This window comes from Hippopotamus amphibius, chromosome 1 (genome assembly GCF_030028045.1).
Source record: "Hippopotamus amphibius kiboko isolate mHipAmp2 chromosome 1, mHipAmp2.hap2, whole genome shotgun sequence".
NCBI classification, from domain to species: Eukaryota; Metazoa; Chordata; class Mammalia; order Artiodactyla; family Hippopotamidae; genus Hippopotamus; species Hippopotamus amphibius.
This window is the reverse complement of record NC_080186.1, coordinates 31348043-31368366: the sequence shown is the minus strand read 5'-3', so window position 1 is coordinate 31368366 and position 20324 is coordinate 31348043. Positions and strand designations below refer to the sequence as shown.

At 42.9% G+C, this 20324-nt stretch overlaps 1 protein-coding gene across 2 annotated transcripts in view; it reads right to left on the bottom strand.

Annotated features, from left to right (window-relative positions):
* MACF1 (microtubule actin crosslinking factor 1) overlaps nt 1-20324 on the bottom strand; it is a 304215-nt gene that overhangs the window by 183210 nt on the left and 100681 nt on the right. For both annotated transcript variants that reach the window (XM_057706161.1, XM_057706146.1), the window contains exons 3-5: nt 9320-9409; nt 5494-5571; nt 1886-1978 (exon numbers count right to left, since the gene is read on the bottom strand). In XM_057706161.1, the coding sequence (XP_057562144.1) occupies nt 1886-1978; nt 5494-5571; nt 9320-9409 (261 nt within the window). The remainder of the gene's footprint in view (nt 1-1885; nt 1979-5493; nt 5572-9319; nt 9410-20324) is intronic.

The following is a 20324-nucleotide window of genomic DNA, read 5'->3' as shown; positions in this document are numbered from 1 at the left end:
CAACAGGTGGCGCTGACTCCCCAACTGGGCCACCACAGCAGCCGCAGCTCAGGGAATCAGTGCCTCAAGATATTTATATTAGCCTTCTTTTCCCACCTGCTCAAGACGTGCTCCCTGTAATCCATCAGCCTTGCTTACAGCAGTTGGGTATAGGAGAGCTGTCTGAGAAATAGTTTTGTTTAGTTGAGCTAATGTGATTCAAGATAGTCTGTTTATAAAAATAGGGCTGTGATTTTCCTACAGCAATCCAGACTTAAAAAAGATTTGCCCTTGGGGCTTCCTAGGTGGCGCAGTGGTTAAGAATATGCCTGCCAAAGCAGGGGATACGGGTTCGATCCCTGGGCCGGGAAGATTCCACATGCCACAGAGCAACTAAGCCCGTGCGCAACAACTACTAATCCTGCACTCTAGAGCCTGTGAGCCACAACAACTGAGCCCATGCACCACAACTACTGAAGCCTGCACACCTAGAGCCTGTGCTCTACAACAAGAGAAGCCACCGCAATGAGAAGCCCACGCACCAGAATGAAGAGTAGCCCCTGCTCGCCACAACTAGAGAAAGCCTGCATGCAGCAATGAAGACCCAATACAGCCATTTAAATAAATAAATTTGTTTGTTTATTTATTTATTAAAAAAAAGAAAAAAGGATTTGCTGGGACTTCCCTGGTGGCACAGTGGTTAAGAATCTGCCTGCCAATGCAGGGGACACAGGTTCAATCCCTGGTCTGGGAAGATCTCACGTGCTGTGGAGCAACTAAGACCGTGCGCCACAACTACTGAGCCTGTGCTCTAGAGCCCACAAGCCACAACTACTGAGTCTGCGTACCACAACTAGTGAAGCCCATGTGCGTAGAGCCCATGCTCTGCAACAAGAGAAAACACTGCACTGAGAAGCCTGCACACTGCAAGGAGGAGTAGTCCCCACTCTCCCCAACTAGAGAAAGCCCACTTGTAGCAACGAAGACTCAATGATAAATAAATAAACTAATTAATTTTTTTAAAAAAGGATTTGCCTTCCTAGGGGGTAGGGGGTGATGAATGCTACAAGGTTGTGCTTACAAGCACATATAGAAACCCAGCTACCAAGGTGCTTGCTATGGACTCAATGTTTGTGTCCCCTCGAAATTCATATATTTAAGCCCTAACCCTGATACGATGGTATCTAGAGGTGGGGCCTTTGGGAGGTAATGAGGTTTACATGGGGTCATGAGAGTAGAGCCCCCACAATGGGATTAATGCCCTCATAAAAAGATGAAGGGACATGAGAAGTCTTTCTCTGCGCACGTGCCCCAAGGAAAGGTCATGTGAGGACATAACCAGGAAGAGGGCCCTTCCCAAGGAGCCAACCAGGCTGGCACCCGGATCTCAGACTTCCAGCCTCCAGAATTGTGAGAAATGAATGTTTGTTGTTGGAGCCGCCCAGCCTATGGTGTTTCATTACAGCAGGCTGAACTGACTAAGACAGTGCTACAATTAACCGAGCTTGTTCACGATCATTAGAGATGAAAAATCTACAACTCCACCCTTCTGGAGCATCAAATCCAACATCTCTCCCCACCCCTCACATCCCGAGTTCCTAAAACCAGTTTGACTCTGCTGAGCAGACTTTTAATAACCAGACTGCCAATGACAGAGCCAAAGCACAAACAGGTGAAAAATCCCATTTCATCACGCAAATGATGAGGAAGTTCTGCGTTTGCACTGCAACAGCTCTGTCTCTAGGCCAATCCTAATCTTCCTTTCCAACTCCCCCTCTCACCCTCACTCACTGCCACATATGGAGAAGGAAGGCGCAGTGTGCCCGTGGAATGCTGAGCAACCTTTAGCTCTTTGTAGGCCATGTCCAAACCAAGCAACAGGGACCCCAAACTTCACAGACTCTACCTGGAAGTGCAAGATGATGGTCCAGATCAGGCCCAGGGTCAGCTTGGGGTTGCCATCCGTGATGTCATCATTGCGGATGTTCACCAGTTTCACCTGAAAAAGAAACAAAAGCTGGTCTCAGAGCTCTGCAATTTTTGTTTTGATTTCATTTTTATAGATTTTCATTACTGACATGCAGTTAAATTGTGTGTGTGTGTGTGTGTGTGTACAGTTCTGAGTTTTCACATATGTATAGACTCCTGTAACTACCACCACAATCTTGATAACGGAACAGATGCATGAACTCAAAAAAGTGACCTTCTACTGCTCCTTTGTAGTCAAATCCTGCTCCCAACCCTAAATCCTGAGAACCACTGACCTGTTCCCTGTTTTACTTCTTCCAGAATGTCATATAAATGGAATCACACAGTGTGCAATCTTTTGATACGGGCTTTTTTTTGATACTGGCTTTTTGTCACTCAGCGTAATGCCCGTGAGATCCCCATCCGAGTTGCTGCCTGTAGCAACAGCTTACTCCTCTGCATTGTGGAGGAGTATTCCATCACACCAACACACCACACTGTAGTTATCCACTCAGCTACTGAAGGACATTTGGGTTGTTTCCAGTTTGGGGCAATTACGAATAAAGCTCCTGTATTCATGTACAGTGTTTTGCATGAGCACGTGTTTTCATTTCCCTAGGGTGAATTCCTAGGAGTGGGATTGCTGCATCATATGGTATATGCTTAGCTTTATAAGAAACTGCCAAGGTATTTTCCAGCATAAGTGTACCATTTTGCAATCCCTCCAGCAAAGCAACCCTGCGAGCACATGGTATTGTGGATTGCTTTTTAAGTAAGTCATCACAGCCCTGACTTTTTTTCCTCTCTTATGTTTTCAAGGTTGAGAGAGAGAGAGAGAGAGATCTGTCCTTGTCCCTCACTGGTCTCTGGCCTGCTCCCACCTATTTCCCCTCCTTTGTCACAGACATCCCCACCTGCCCACAGCTCCCACAGTATCTGCTTTACTCCTAAAATCTCATTCCAACAACACCATGTGCACACACACAGGCCCTTCCCCCACCAGGGTGACCCACCATCCCTGTGTGCTGGAAACTGAGTGGGACATGGGCCTTTCAGTGCTGTAACCAAGAGTGTCCTAGGAAAACCAGCCTATTTCCACCTCCACCCCTGTGAGTCTCTGTCATACCTTCATGGAGCTCCTGAAAACTGTGGCAAACCATCCTGAAGCTGCCCTCCCTTTATCTCTTCAATTGAATTGAAATCTTCATGTACTAAGGAACCCTAGTGACCTCAAACAGAAGCCTCACTGCTCCCTTACACTACGGTGACTGATGCTGTAGACTGAGTGCTTGTGTCCCTCCAAAATTCCTACGTTCAATCCTGACACCCAATCTGAGTGTATTTGGAGGTGAGACCTTTTGGAGATGATTAGGTCTAGAGGGAATGGAATTAGTATCTTCATAAAAGAGACCCAGAAAGCTCCCTCGAGCTTCCCATCATGTGAGCATACAGCTAAAAGCCATCTCTGAACCAGGACCTCACCAGATACCAAATCTGCCTCAATCTTGGACTTCCTGGTGTCCAGAACTATGAGACATTTCTGTGATTTGTAAGCTACCCAGACTGTGACATTTTCTTACAGCAACCTGAATGACCAAGACACCTGGGCAAGTTCTTTTTCTTTTCTGTATCTCAGTCTTCTCTTCAGTATATCGGAAGTGGGAGAACCTGCTTCCAGTCTCAGTGCAGGATTTCCCATCACTAACAGCCCACAGCTGTCAGGATCAGCCAAGTCCACGTCCCTCAGTCCCACCTCTGTTAGCTTTCCGTGGGTTTTCTGAAGCCTACCTCCCTTGGCCAAGCCACCTTCCAGTCTCTGCCAATCTGTTCCTGGGTGACTCCTACTTTTCCTACCTCATCTTCTACCCCCATCCTTGGCAATTTTCACACTCATCTCGATGACCCAAGTATCATCCCATCTACACAGTTCGTCTGCCTTCGCACTTCTGATGACTTTCATTTCCACTCTGCTTTGGACACCTGCAAAGCTACCACCTCACCGTAACCAAGAACTGCTCTAGAGTTCTCTCTGCCCTTCTCTGTGTTCACTGTTAGCTGCTCACATGTTTATTACATCCTAGTAACCAATCTACTCTCCATCCTTATTTAGGTTTTTAGCTAATCAATTCTCCTCAATTTACCTTCCCCATTTAAGGCCCCCTCTGGTTTCCTCTCAGTCTACACACAGACATTTCAATGCTGCTTTCTCTCGTCCCCTAAACACTTCAGCCTTCAATTCTCCTACCACTTTTCATTTATCAATTTATTTCAACAAATATTTATTAGGTGCTGATTATGGACCGTTCATTACGACAGGTGATAAAGATAAAAACGTTAAGATCACTTTCCCTGTCCTCATGGGCCTACAATGCATTAGAGCAAATGGAGAAACAACAATAGAGTAATAAGTACTATATTAGAAGAAAACTGCTATGGGAGTATACAGAAAGAATTTCCCAAGTTAAAGACAATTACTGATAAAATGGCAAAAAAGAACTAACTCCAAAAATATGCATGCATGTAATGTCATCGTGACCAGTGCTGTTGCCTGGCAACTGTAGCTATACCAAATCTTTCCAAACAGCTCTCTAAGCAGATGAACTCTGACCCCCTCATCCATTCCTCCCCTCCACAAACTTTCTCTGTATCTTTACCCCTCCTTCCTTCCTCCTCACTGTATCTCAGAAGAGGCATCCTTCCTTTGTTTTTCAAAGAAACCACACTAGCTATGCTCTGGATCTCATCCCTCAATCCCTGGACTTGGTTCCATCAGTTAGGAAGCAATTGGAGGAAGGAAAGTGTGTAGAAAGCAGTGTGGAAGGAGCATTTAAACAAATGTCAGGAGACCTGGGTGGAAGTCCCAGCTTTGCTCTAACTTGTGTGATTTGGGGCAGGTCATTTCTCGGTTTTCTTTCGTATGAAATGAAAAGGCTGGACTAGTGGATCTCCAAGGCGTCCTCCGGGGCTAACGTGCTCTGGCACGCATTCCTCCTCACTCTCATTCTGTCTGCCTCTTTGCTAGCTTCTCCTGCTATGTCTAAAAATGTGCTGCTGTCTTCCTTCCTTACCTAGGGAGGGAAAAGCTTCTTCTAAATAATTTTCTGCTCTACTGAGACTGTCCTCGTAAGTCACCAATGCTGCACAGCTGAGACCTTCCCCGCAGCCCCACGTGCCTTTCAACCATCCTGACCATCCCCTCATCTAGTTCTCATGATGATGGGGTGCTCTGATTTTCCCTCTTCCTAGACGATGTACCTTTTCCCATCTTCTCTGCTGGCTTATTTTTCATCTTCCCTTTGACCTCTGCCTGAGGTGAGTCAATCTTTTGCATCTTACTCTTCTCTAAGACTCTCCCTCTCAGACAGGCCACAGGCTCTAGGTAAGGACCACCAAATGACTTGTCCAAACACAATACAGCTGCTCACTAGCAAGGAAGACTCGGAACTGCATCAGTCAGATTTACTGAGGACTTACCAGAATATCCCTAAATAGGGACCTGATGCTAACGTTCCCTGGCAGAATGGGAAACACACGGGACACTCTCACCTGTCGCTGCTTTAGGAAGTCCAGGGCAATCTGCACATTCTGCAGCCTGTGAAAACGCATCCTGCCCTTCTCCCGGGGCTGCAAACAAACAAACAAAAGGGATGTTAATTTCAGCTACACCAATTTACCCACACAGACCCCTTTCCTCTTTCATTTCAAGGACTAAAAGACCACAAAGAATTCCTCATGACTGAAGCCAGGCGTGGGAGCATCACATAACGCACCCCTCCGGGGCAGGACCTATGTGTGTCTTCAGCACGCTTGCTGAGGCCCCAGAATGCCTAATTTACCACTAGAATCCCCGTGAACACACTGCACGCTTGAATGCAAACGCTCAAGTAGTGCCGCAGCTTCTCTACAGGTTCTCCTGCAGCCATACGTGGCAGAACTCGATTCTGCATATGAGGTTAATGGAAACAAAGGCTTGGCTCTGTGGCTCCCAGAACCACAGTTAAATGTTGCTGTATGGGAAAGGTAGAAAGTGCTAATTGCATATTGCACAGTATTGGACAGAGCCAACCATATAACAAATCTGGCAAAAGAACCAAGAGGTAGCCAATTTTATACTAGGGAGTGAGGAGTTACACATGCTCAATAAGCAAGTGAAAAAACCTAAAACGGAAGGCAGAAATCAGGAACAAACCAATTTTCTAGGAAGATGGGTGTTAATGTAGGAAAGCCACCCTTTACCCCAGTATGAAATACCCAGAGCAAACAAGACCTTGATGATGTAGGGCTCTTCAACATACTACTCCAAAGAAAGGTATTTCCTGCCAGTCACTCAATCTTGGATGTCATACAAGCCTCAGCGGAGAGGCCCACGTCCACCCAGTGCCTCTGGTGCCCTGCCCACCCCCACCCCCCTTCCCCCGGCTGGTCCATGGCTCAACTCCTATCCATCCAAAAGTGTGTGAAGTCTGTTTCCCTCATGAGTACAGGCAGGGATGGCTATCTACCTCTGGAATGTTTTCTCCTGCTCACTTTCCAATATTCTTTTTATTTTACTAAAATTGGGACTAAAACATCACTCTCACTAGATCATATCCAATTCATTTGTAAAAGTCAAACTGGTACTAATTAAAGGCCAATAAAACACAAGGTAGCTCTGTTGTGAGCACCTGCACAGAGGAAACATTGCCCCAGGTTGAAATGGGCAAAATGTAACCCAACACGTGGAAGGATGGGGTGGAAGCATCTCTGTGGGCGTCCCCCAACCATTCTAAGCAAAACTCCCAAACCAGCGTAATCGACAGAGTGGGTAAGGCCTCTCTGTGCAACAGGATAACTTCATAAGTCAAAGTTTTAGGAAAAAATCTTAGTGAGAACCTCCTCTCAGTCATTTCAGCTAAACTAATTGTAAATATGGCTTAGAAGATGATAGAGCCTATGAAACTGAAGACTCTAAGGCAACGGGAAGGGAGATCAATGAGGTGAAAAGATGACTTTAAGAGGACAGGGAATGGGGATATTGCCTAATGCCCATATCTGGAGAAAGATCACAGGCTATAATTTAGGGCCTGCAAGCAGAAAATCGCCCTCTTACACACTCTAATCTTTACTCCAAAGTACGCCCCACCAAAAATACCCTTAGAACATGCAAGTTAAATCCCTGTCCTCTATAGCAACTAGAGATGTTATTAACCAAGGCAGGTTATCTCCATGCAGTGAGTGGTCTGCAAACACTTTTGAAAACAAATGACTTGGTGTGTGGTGAGAACCTGGAGGCCAGAGAGGTGGAGAGAGAGTCCCCATTAGTCTGGAGTGTGGAGTCATAAGCAATAGCTATCATGCTGTCGACTAAGCTTTCCACAATTCTGCAATCTAGACTCGGACAACACAGCAAGGCCACCAGAAAGCCACGGGTCTCCAGGTCGCAAAGGGATTTGATGCCGCCAAACACCCTTATTCTTTTTGTGGCAGCTACTCTCAGATCAGCAAAACAATTCCCACTCCAGGATCATCTAACAGTGGCAAGAGGCACACTTAGTTTTAAGCACTTTCTTTGGGACCCAAATTCCCAGGTGGACAGGGAAGAAGGCAATTGGTAACCGAGCTCCTTGGAAACCTAGAGAACCCCAAACTCTCTGATGGCCCTGCAGTGCCGGCTGGGATGCTGGTGCCCCCGGGAGGACCTACTACATCATCATCATCTTCCTCCTCCTGCTCCTCGCTGTGTGTACGGCGCCAGGAGGGCATGCTCACCAGACGGAGGGTCTTCAGCCCTGCTGGCTCCTTTGGCCACCAACCAAGACAAAGACATGACAGAGTAACAGGAAATTCACAACACACAAATGAAAAGGAAATGAATGCAGGAAAAAAAAAGGTGAAAATAAATAGGAAAATATCCTCCCACCTCCACAAAGATGCAAAACAAAATTAAGACCAGAGCAGATGGTTATACTGAACAGTTCTCATGTTGAAACACAGCTTTAATTCTCCATGGCCACCCACCCTCACTACTTTTGTGAATCAAGTAAGGGAGAAAGGATGATGAGAATAACCATGAAAGAGATACTTGGGTAGTTTTTGGTGAAAAGATGTTATTTTACACTATCTCCATAAATACCTGTAGGTTTTCAAAGGTTAGGAAAAGAAATTAGACTGGAGTGGTTTTAATCTGTTTTGCAAGCAACATCACCGAAAAGGATCACTTTTCAATATAAGATCACTACAAGTTCATCAAATATACCAGCCAAATTGTTCAAAATATACCTTTGTGAGCACTGTTAAGTCCGGCACAGTGAAAGTAAAATTTTGATTACTTAGGAGATTTATAAATGAGGGCCAGAGAAGACCTAGAATCCATATGTACCGACTGTTAATAAAAGCATCTGTCAGTTTTAGGCCATTAAAAACTATAAAATTAATTTCACTGCAAGACCCCAGCCCCACCCCACCCCCACCCCCCCCAAAAAAAACAAACAAAAAAAAAAAAACAAAACGGCGTGAAACCAAAACAAAGGGCCCAGGGGAAGCCAAGCCCCAATCCTGGACTATTACTTAGGGAGTGAAATCTAACGTGTCAAATCCTGTTCTTGAAACACAGCAAACAATGACTAAGGATTCGCCAAAGGCAGCGAGCACACCAGCTCCACAGACGCCTCGAGCTGTGCGCCTCTCCAGGGCGCTCTTGCCTTACAGCTGTTTCCAGTGTTCAGCCCTGGCCTTTCCTAAATGAAAAGCATGTTGTCAACGAGGCTCGAGACAGAGCAGGAGCTGCACAGGGTCCTAGCCTCCCATCGGGCTCCCACATATGAAACACGGAGCCCACGGTGAGGTTACACTGATCCCTCAGACAAAGTGAGGATAAGACTGACAAGCCGAGAGGTTCAAACAGGCTCTGCCCTCAGACGGGTAAGTGTTTCCACAAGCCACGTGTAATACATCTGGGGCAGAGGCAGGCATGCTTATAGAAGGGAAAACAGGAGGAATCTATACAGACTAGAAATAAAGCTACAGGAAGAAAAACACACCTGATTTAAAAATCTTTAAATGTGAATCTATTATTCCTGAAATACTAGCATCCATAAATAGATAAAAGAAGGAGAAAACATGCAAATATGAAAGGAAGAGAACCAATACCTGGTTCCATCAAGAAATGAGAATATATGATACATCAGGTTAAATGAAGATGAAATTATATCATTTGCAAAGTGTTAAGTCTCAGCTAGAAATAAAATCCACCAGTCACCTCCTCTGCTTTTTCCTCCCACATAACAGAGCACACAGTGATAGCCATGGCCCTAGCGCTCAACAAGATGAACCCATATGTCAGTAACAGGGCCACACCCGTGGGGTCACTCATTAGGAGAAGAGGGAAGCTCACCAATTTGATGCCTGAGAGGACCTCCAGCAGAGAGATCAGGTTATGACCATCCCGCAGATCTTCATAAAGATCGTTGATGTGTTTCCGGACCTGTGCATGAGAGCAAAGCAGATTGATTTTTATTCGATTTTGAATTATTTTATTATCCACACAAAGAATCTCTGGTTTTAGGTAAACACAAATTAAATAAGTTGAAACTGGAAACAATAAAAAAAAAATTCAGGAATTTTCATGTTGGAGTGCAATACATATGAAATGGAAACACTTAACAGAAGTGTGTGAGTGTTTTTTTAAATTGAGGCCAGATCTATTATACACTCCAGGCAACCCTGAACGATATTCCAGCAAGTTTGGACAAGGAGATGGGGAGTCTTAATTATCCTGAAATATCTCAGGAATTATTATGGGCCAAAATGTGATACGACAGTCAGTGATGGACAGATGAGATCATTCAGAGTCAGAAAAGCCTTCCAGAGTGCTACTGATACAAAGAAACTAAAATGTTATATACCCAGTGTTCCATAGGGTATACCTCTATTTTAACCCCTTTCTTACCAAATACTTCTAAATAGTGAATTTGAGAATTATTTTCCTTTTGGGAAAAATAATTCCTATTTTATAATTGAAACCATGGAGAAACAAATATCACTTTAGAAAAATGTGTGGGTAATGTCAAACACTGCGCCAAATGCTTTCGATGTTATTTACCCCTCACATCTATAAGGTAGGTATTATTATTCCTATTTCACACATGAGGAAATGAGGCACGAAGAGGTTAAGTAACTTGCCTAAGGTCACAAGTGGAAAAACTGGTCTCAGTTTGGTCTTTCTGATTTCAGTCTTTCCCATTACTACAATGCTTTGTAATCAGCCACAATCTCATTTTATGTATGTAATCCAAACAACTGCCCTGTGAAGTTTATTACTGCTATTCCATAAGAGAAACTGAGGAGGCTAAGGCTCTGGGAAGTTATGGTCACACAGCTTTAGGAAGTGGCTAAAGTGACTCATTCGTTCTAGGTCTAGTGACAACTTCACTGAGTGATGCTCAAACACAGAATCAGGAAACTAGTGGAAATTATAAGGAAGAAGATTCTTTTCACATCAATAATTTTCTAGACAACAAGGGAAAGGGTTACTCTCAGAAGCAGTGGATTTCTAGTCACTGGAGTTTTTCAAGCAGAGACTGGGATATTGGAATTTCTACATTCATGTGGAAAACTGAACTGTAAGTCCTTTCCAACTGTTATATTCTAGCACTCAAAACAGATTGTGAATCAGAAAAGATAAAGACTTGAATCATCTCGCTAAACTTCCTGGAAGAGAAAGGACTTAAAGGATTAGAAAATGTTTGATAGAAAAAAGGAGGATGGGAAAACCACATAAGATTAGGTATAGGGGTGGAAATATGCAAGATATGCATGCTTGTATGTGTGTGTGAAGGAATAAGAAGGTGACAGGTAGATAACCTGACTGGAGAAAATGGTTCATGATGAACTGAATAACAGCTTTCAAATATTTAAAGAATATTTCTTCAATGTTTTTGTGCAATTGACAATGACATGACACACTTTTTAGTTTACTGTGCAACATTAACATTTTCTCCCTCACTTTCTTAAGTTTAGACAATGAATGAAACAATACATTTAGCTCAGACTTGTACCACTTGTTGATTTCTACGGTGTAAATACTCTATTGAAGGGACCAATTTCAAGCTATTAATATAATATCACTAAAAGCAATGTTGGGAAGAAATGTATAGTAGCACACCAATAGATAGTATTTCCATCAGAGAGGTACAATAGACATAATTAACCTCAAGAGCACAGATGATAATAATGTAGTACAGTAACTATGAAGTGATGAGTTTTCGTATTTATTGCCTTTATTTTAAATATAATTTATTTAATTGTACATTTACATAATTTTATTTTTAATAATGGCTGTGCTTAGCAAATAGCTCACAAAATTCCTGAAAATTTAATATTTGGCTCTCTCGAGCCCACAAAAGCTGGCTCCGACACACCAGTGGCTCTAAGATTTCAAGACCCCTCCCTCAAGTGGGTCCAAGAATTCAAGCTTGGGGCACGGGACAACCAAGGGTACCACTCACAGAAATTAGCAGGTCAGAAGGATGGGAAAGGCAGTGGATTTGACAAGTTCAATTTTAAATATGTTGAATTTAAAACAACAGCAAAGGAGCTACAAATGGACATGTTCTTGAAGCAGCTGGAAATACCAGAATTCAATCTGGGTCAGCTGAGAACTTAAGTTTAGAAGTCATATGCATAGAGGTACTAGCTAAAGACATGGGAAATGTTGGGCTTTCTGGGATGGGGCAAAAAAAAAAAAAGAGCAGAGTGCTTAGGACTGAGCCTGAGGGAATGGCCAAAATTAGAAGGCAGGAGATGGGAAAGCAATCAACAAAGGCGGGGGTGGGGCGCAGTGAAAGCGGGAGGCAACAAACCAAGAAGGTATAATCAAGGAAGAGACGATCGCCAGTACCAAATGCTGCAGAACAAGGAGGATGAAGACTAGGAAAGGGGTTTTGAATTTTCTTACAAATAAGAGTGCTTTTTGTGAGAATAATTTTCTAGAGAGTGGTGGAATGGAAATCAGATTATAAATGAACAGTAGTATTTAAAAAGTTAGAAATTATTAGACACTTGATATTGAGGGTTAAGAAGAGAAGAGACAACAATGAGGAATTTATTTTTGACAGATCAGATCTCAACAGAGGACACAAAAATCAGGAGTGCTCATCGAACGATTATTTAAATAAATTATATAGGGTTGTGGACCAGGTGAGATCATATTATCAATAGGACACCAAACACCACAGAGTGCTGAAAAGAAAAAGAAGGCACTTGAAATGTAAAGTTCATTTTATACCAAGGCCCCAATATCTCCTGAAAATTCCAGTTATGTTTCACACCTGTGAATAGCAACATTCAACCACCTTACAAGAAATTTAGATAACTAGTTCACTACGTTTCTCAGCCTTTGTGTGATTATAATAACTAAGTAACTATGAAAACCAGCAGAGAGAGACAGACAGAAATGATGGAGGAGGGGAGTGTAGTGAGATTTTTTTTCTCGGAGAATTTTCAACAGAGAACAGTAGTCTGTTTCTGAAGCATACTGGACACAGCTCTGCCTAGAGAGGGATAAAGAACTAGCTAACACTTACTAGTGCTTTTACATTAGAAAACTTTCAGATGCAGAGATGGGATTTGGAGGGCTCAACTAACATCCCAAGATCATACTAGCAAATGGCTAGGCCACTCAAATCCAGGTCTGCCCCCATTCTAAAGTCTTTACCTCTTTTGTACATACTAGGTTGCCTCTGAAGTTTTCCACAAATCTCTTAAGAAAAAGTCTGGTGGACTAAGCACCAGAAGTATTAGAGGCAGCCAAGTGAAGCCAAGAGTACTCAGGAATCATCCACATATACATGTATGTATATTTCTCTCCAACAAATAATCATGCTGTTCTGTTAACAAATAAGTGAAAAACTTCAGCTCTCCAGGTCCTTGCCTGTTCATACTCCCTGTGAAAATCACCATCAAAATTAGTTCTTTAGAAATCTCCAAGGAATATATACAAATGGCTAACTCATGAGAAGATGCTCAATATCATTAGCCATAAGGAAAATGTAAATCAAACTACAGTGAGATACCACTTCACAACCGCTAGGATGGCTATAATCAAAAAGACAGATAATAAGTGTTGATGGGGCTATAGAGAAACTGGAACCCTCATACACTCCTGGTGAGAATGTAATATGGTGTAGCTGCTTTGGAAAACAGTCTGACAGTTCCTCAAAAGGCTAAACACAAGTTACCATATGACTCAGTAATTCCACTCCTAGGTATATAGCCAAGAGAATTAAAAACATATGTCCAGGAAAAAAAAAAAACAAACTTGTACATGAATAAATGTTCATAGCATCATTCATTGTTCACAATAGCCAAAAAGTGAAAAACAATCCAAATGTCTAAATATTATGATATGTGAAAGGAGCCAGTTACAAAGAACCACATATTGTATGATTCCATTCATATGAGATTTGTATGATTCCATTCATATGAGATATCTAGAATAGGCAAATCTATAGAGATAGATAGTAGACTGGTAGTTGCCTGGGGCCGGGAGAGGGGATAGGGTGGTTAGGGATAATGGTTAAAGGTACAAGGTTTCTTTTTGGGGGTGAGGAAAATGTTCTAAAAGTGATTGTGGTGATGGCTGCACAGCTCTGTGAATATAATAAAAGCCACTGAGCTGTATATTTTAAATGGATGAAGTATGTGATAATGTGAATTAAATCTCAACACAGCTATTTTTAAAAAATAATGAATGACTACATTTTGAGACCAGGCCAATCCTCCCCAATTACCATGCAATAATAAGCCAAGGAAAGCCCAGCTCTCCCAATTTTTAAAAGATTGGCTTGAAGTTATGAAAAAATAAACAGCTTTCCCCAATTTCTGAATGGCTTTAGCAAAGGGAATAAACTGCACTTAAGAGCTCGGAATCAGAATCTGAGCCCAAAGGGACTTTAAAGATTACTTAACTCTAACATTCTCAGTTTGCAGATGAGAAAAGCATTGTCTAGAGAAGTTAAATAACTTTGTAAGATCATTTAGCTGGAAAGTGTCAGATCACTGTCTCTTGACTCTGAGCTCAATGCTCTTTCCCTTCAAAAGGCTTCCTTGATACTCAAAGTATAGAAACAACATATTAACAGCATTATGAAATTATAAGAGCCCCACCTCCGGAAAAGAACCAAGAATTGCCATGTAGTATTCTTTAATACCTGCAGAAAGCCTGATCTAGAAAAGTTTTGCTCTAAAACTCTTAAAAGAAAACACAAGCAGCTCAATTTCCTTGATCCACACTATGCTGAAGAGCAATAAACAGGTCAGAGGAGAAAGTGTTAAAGAGAAGAGTATGTTATTTACACCCATCTATACTTATTAAAAGATACAGGGAAAGTGAGAGTGAGACTGGCAACTTCAGATGGATTTCTGAATTTATAGATTTCTAAACCATAGGAGGGAAAATTCCATATTGATTCAATGGCCAAATTTAACCTCCAGGAAAAGTCCAATACTAAAAAAACAGATTACAGTTGTCATAGGCTTTTTTTTTTTTAGAGTGGTGAGGTTGTATGCGTGTGTGTGTGTGTGTTTTAATCTGGTTGCACTGGGTCTTAGCTGCCACATGCGGGCTCATGCAAACTCTTAATTGTGGCATGCATGTAGGATCTAGTTCCCTGACCAGGGATTGAACCTGGGTCCCATGCATTGGAAGTGTGGAGTCTTAACCACTGTGCCAACAGGGAAGTCTCTGTCATAGACTTTTTTTTTTTTTTTTTTTTTCCCTTTTCTTTGCCTTATTGCGTTATCAAGGACTTCCAGTAGAGTTGAAAAGGAGTGCTGAGAGGGGACATCTTTGCCTTGTACTTGATCTTAGTGGAAATTCTTTGGGTTTCTTACCATTAAGTATTATGTTAGCTGTAGGCTTTTTTTAAATTAATTTATTAATTTATTTATTGGTTGTGTTGGGTCTTCATTGCTGCACACTGGCTTTCTCTAGTTGTGGCGAGCGGAGGCTACTATTCATTGTGGTGCACGGGCTCCTCTTTGTGGTGGCCTCTCTTACTGTGGAGCACAGCCTCCAGGCGCGTAGGCGTCAATAGATGCAGCACATGGGCTCAATAGTTGTGGCTCACGGGCTCCAGAGCGCAGGCTCAATAGTTGTGGTGCAGGGGCTTAGTTGCCCCGCGGCACGTGGTATCCTCCTGGGGCAGGGATCGAATCCGTGTCCCCTGCATTGGCAGGTGGACTCTTAACCACTGCGCCACCTAGGAAGTCCTGTCACAGACTTTTTTTACTCTGGAGAGAACTGTGCTCAAATGAAGGGAATAAGAGTGGGGGCTGGGAATCCCTGCTGTGGTAAGTAGAATGCAACAGGGGAGCAAAGTGTGAGGGCTCTCAGCAGATGAGGATTCTACCATCTCTCTGTTTTGAGAGTTCCTTAAGTCTTGGGGTATCTGACAGTGGTATAAGCCAACCCTGATTAACAAAGATTCTCTGAGGATGATTCTAAAATCCACTAAGGGTAGCTTTACTTAATAAGCAGGCACTAATGCTCAGGGAGTAGAGAATCCAAGTCCTAATGTAAAACCAAAAACTTCAGTGGGGGTTGAGACGCATTCAGGGTGAAATCAAGCCCTGAAAACTCAGGTCCAGGCAGACATGGTCACAAACCACCACCATAGGGTCACAGTTGTGCAACAAAGGCAACACTTCTCTCCTCAGCATCTGACCAGCACGACTCCATCAATCTCTTAAATTACACGCCACTGCCAGTCTCCTTCTGACCTTTCCGCACAAACATGAATAAGCAAAGGGGTGTGAAAGTACACACAGTGTTTAGGGAACAGTGAGCCTTCTCATGTGGCCACGGCACAGAGGCTGCACAGGAGACAGTGCCTGGAACTAGCAGAGCTTTCCCCCGCCCTGTGTTCAGCCAGAGAGCTCCAAACAGGCGAAGAAAAACTGAGAACATTAGTAAAACTTTGGAGTTAAAAACGTTTGTTGGTTTATCTGGAATTTTTAAATAAAATTCCAGGAAGGCCAGTGGCTTCTAGATTGCATACATGAATAAAAATGGAAAGAACTATCCCACCTGTTAGATTAAATGCTTTCCTTCCTTTCTACCCACTAACCTCCGCAGTCAATAGAAACTGACCAGAGAAAGCATTTCTCCTCCTTCTCAGGAGCTCATGCTCTCAGTTCTGTCTCATCCTCTCTTTGGGGGGTGGGGGGGATATACTTTATTAGCTACCAGGCCTAGAGAGATGTACCAGGGATAATGTAAATAAAACCTCATTTTAAACTCTAGATTTTTCTTTTTGATGGGTCTGGCATATGAGCAGAACTTTTGATTTGTAGGACCTGTGGTCTAAATTAGGTTATTTATATATTCCAGATACTTACATCCTTAAATCTCTTTTAAGATTGGACCAACAGTGTTCTCAGCTAATAAAGAGGAAGGAATTTGCTTATTCAAGAATGAACTGTTTCCTAAAGAGATATTTGGGAATCCAAGAGATTAGGTCAACTAAATCTAGAACTTGAGAGGCTTGGTTGTTTTAATCTTACATCAGTCTACTTGCCAATGGCAACATTAATGTGGTTCGTGTGTACTTGGGGAGCAAAGTAAAGGATGTCTTAGTTACAAAAAACAGATCTTGATCCCTAATTTTCAGCCCAAAGTTCAAAGAATTCCAACATGGAGCAATGCTTCTGATGAGCAGTGAACCTCTGTGAAATATTCCAAGACGAGAAAATGCCATTGGAACTATTAGGCTGGGGGCCTGAGAAGAGATGAAAACTTGCCAGGGATTTAAGTAAAGCTCTGGCTGGCCTCCCACTTCTAACAATGCTATGATGTGTTCATCTAGTTTCCCCCCTCCCCTCCCCCGGGCCTCCTGTCATCACACGGCACTGAAGCAGAGGTCCTACAGGCGACACCAGCTACACGCGAAGAGCAGGGAACCAGAGCATTTGTATCCAACTACGAAGTGTAGGGGGACAAGCCTGAAGCAGGAACAATTCAGTTCTTCCAATTATTAAGAGAGGAGGTATGAAAACAGAGCAAGGTAGGGGCATATTTAATGGTAACAACAAGTAATTTTGGTCAGAAGACTCGTGATTGGTCTTCAGCTCCATTCTTCACTAGCTGTGTGATCTTGGGAAAGTCACTTCATCCTTCTAATTCTCACTTTTCTCAGCTGTTAAAATTGAAAGGATAAAATACCTTTACCTCCTTCAGAGCTACTGTAAGGATCAAGTCAGATTAGAATATGCTTTGTCAGCTAAAAAGACTACTGAGCTATTATTTACTCAAGGTAACAAATCCTTACTGCGTACTTCTCACGCTCCTGCTGCTTGGATGAGATAGTAGCACAGTAAGTCCTAGCTCCACAAGGAGCAGAGGACACCAATGTGTGAACACACAACCCCACCTCTTCAAAGCGGTGTGGAATAGAGATGGAGCTGCAACTAATTTAGTCCAAGGGATGGAGGTCAGAGTCTCAGGAAAGGGATACTGAAGGGTAAGTGGGTGATGGCCAGGCAGAGAAGGCCAAGATGTGCATTCAAGGGAGAGAGAAATGAATAAGCAAAGAGGTGTGAAAGGACACAGTGTTTAGGAAGCAATGAGCTATTTCGTGTGGCTACAGCACAGGCTACACAGGGGAGAATGCCTGCTTGCTAACAGGTTGTGGAGGGCTGTGCACCATGACACAGTTATGTGTCACCAAACTAGAAGTAACAGGTAAATGCTGAAGAAATTAGAGGAAAATAGCAGGATTTTTTTTCTTCCTGTCTCTCTCCCTTCCTTCTTTGTCCCGACTAAAAAAATAAGACACAACATCAATATCAACCTTCAAGTTACAATCTGGAAGAAAGATAAATGCTGCAGGTGCTATAACAGAAGCACATAAGGAATACAGGGAGGACACAAAGGAAAGGGCAGTCAGTTCCACGTGGGAGAGTCGGGAAGATCATCTACTGAGGAGGTGTTAAGTTGGTGTTGTCTAGGCAGAGCAGAGTTGGAGAAGGTAATCCACACAGAGGGAGCCCCCTGAGCAAAGATACAGAGTAATAAATAGCATGGCAAACAGTTCATCAAGAGCTTAAGATCTGAGGGGATGTGACACTATAAGCCGGGAAAGGTAGGCAGACCAGTGCCAGTACTGCAGAGGTTAAGAGCACAGGTGCTAGAGTTTAGGTTGCCTGAGTTCTAGTATTTCAGTCCTACTTATTTTTAGTGGTGTGACCTTGAACAGGTTATTTAACCTCTCTAAACCTCATTGATAAAATGGGACTATTAACAGAATCTACAGCATAAGGTCACCGAAGAATTAAATGAAATGATCCATGTAAAAGACTTAGCACAGAAAGTCTGACTAACAGTGAGCACTCAATAAACTACTACCATTATCACTGCATTTGTTTTTATAGACAACTTTATTAGGAAACTATTAGAGTGACCAAGTCAAGAGATGAAGAAGCCCTGGATTAGAGCAGAGGTAATGTGGATGCAGAAGAGAAATCAGATGCGAGCATCTTTCTGAGTTAGAAGTGATCGACTATAGTTGGTGACAGAGAGAGATGATGGGCAGGACTACATACAGTATGATTCTAGGTTCCTAACTTGGACAGCTAGGTACATGAGTGAAAATACTGAGCAACTTGGAATGTGCTGAATATAGGACATGTCTGGGTAACATCCAGATGGCCGTGTCAAGTACACTGTGAGATATAGGTCCTTGGCTAAGGAAAGAATGCAGAAAAAAGCTCTATCATTACCTCCTTATCTATATCTTATAGTTCGAAAATTGCCCTCACCTGCAGTTAAACAAGTGGCCCTAACCAGCCATGTCTGATTTACGTAACCATCTCCCCAGCCTTAGTTTACTGAACTACATCAATAGACCCCTGACCCACGGAGAAGAAAACCCCAGCCAACCAGACTGTCTGTGTTTGTGTCTTTAGAATCACGTAGATGCAGGGGTTTACAGCACCATTTGAGGGACAGCCACCACGGTTCACACACAAGCAAAGGGAGGAATGCAGAGAACTGAATGCAGGAGACACACAGAAAGAAAGAAAATGAAGAAACAGAAGGCCTCATAAAAAGACAAAGAGGGCAGCTGTCCAATCATGTTTAGTTTTCATAACGCTCACATGCGTCCTGACACCAGACTCTGGAGATCACCCCGTGTCCTTTTCCACTTATGATTCCCTGTATTCCATGCAACCAAATGATCCCCATGGCCAACATAAATGGGACCGCCAAAGAACACAGAGAAGAAAGCAAGAAATGGCCAACATTAAGACCCGGGGAACGTCAACACGGAGGACTCAAGACAGAGAAAGAGAGGCCAGTGAAGGAGGCATTCATGGAAGGAAGAGGTAATTTGGGAAAAAGCAGTGTCCTAGAAGGCAACCTAAGAGAAGGCTTCGAAAGAGCAGTGAGTTAGGCAACACTCAAATACTACAGAGAAAAAAAATGAGAAGAAGATAAAACTAGGCTGCTGGATACAGCAATTAAGAGGTCGCTGGTGATCTCCCCCAAAGCAGTAATTACTATAACCCAGCATTATCTGAGTTGAGTAATTATTGTAACTTTAAAACTTTGTTTTCAAGTCTGACTGCCACATCAGTCATACTGTTTATCCTTAGGTGAGCATTTCATATGCTTCTGCCTTGGGTTTTCCTCTGTTTAAAAATAATAATAAGATTTCCCTCCAATCTTAGCCATTTTGCTCTGTATTTTAAACTGCATGATGGGCTTCCCTGGTGGCGCACTGGTTAAGAAACCGCATGCCAATGCAGGGGACATGGGTTCGAGCCCTGGTCCAGGAAGATCCCACATGCCATGGAGCAGCTAAGTCCGTGTGCCACAACTACTGAGCCCACACGCTGCAACTACTGAAGCCCGTGCACCTAGAGCCCATAGTCTGCAACAAGCGACACTGCAATGAGAAGTCTGCGCACTGCAATGAACAGTAGCCCCCGCTCTCTGCAACTAAAGTCTGCGAGCAGCAACAGACACACGCAGCCAATAAATTAAAAAATAAATTAAACTGCATGGAGGTTATACATGTATATACATATTAAAAAATTCATTAAACTGCTCATTCAAGATTTGCGTACTTTAAGAGAGAACAAAATCCCCTCTGCCCCATCCTTACACAGTAATCAGATTAAAAATTTTAAAACAAGAAAGGTGCTTATAAAATAGCATGTAAAGTTTGGTGCAAAGTGTACTTGGAATCCCAGCAATCACCCCACAGTATCCTCAAGCTCAGACTCCTCAGACAATGGAGGTGTTACTGTCTTCACCAAGAAACTGATCAGTGGACGTTTCCACGCTATTAGGACTATGTTAGATATTAAAAAAAAATAGAACATCATGTGTATCCCCA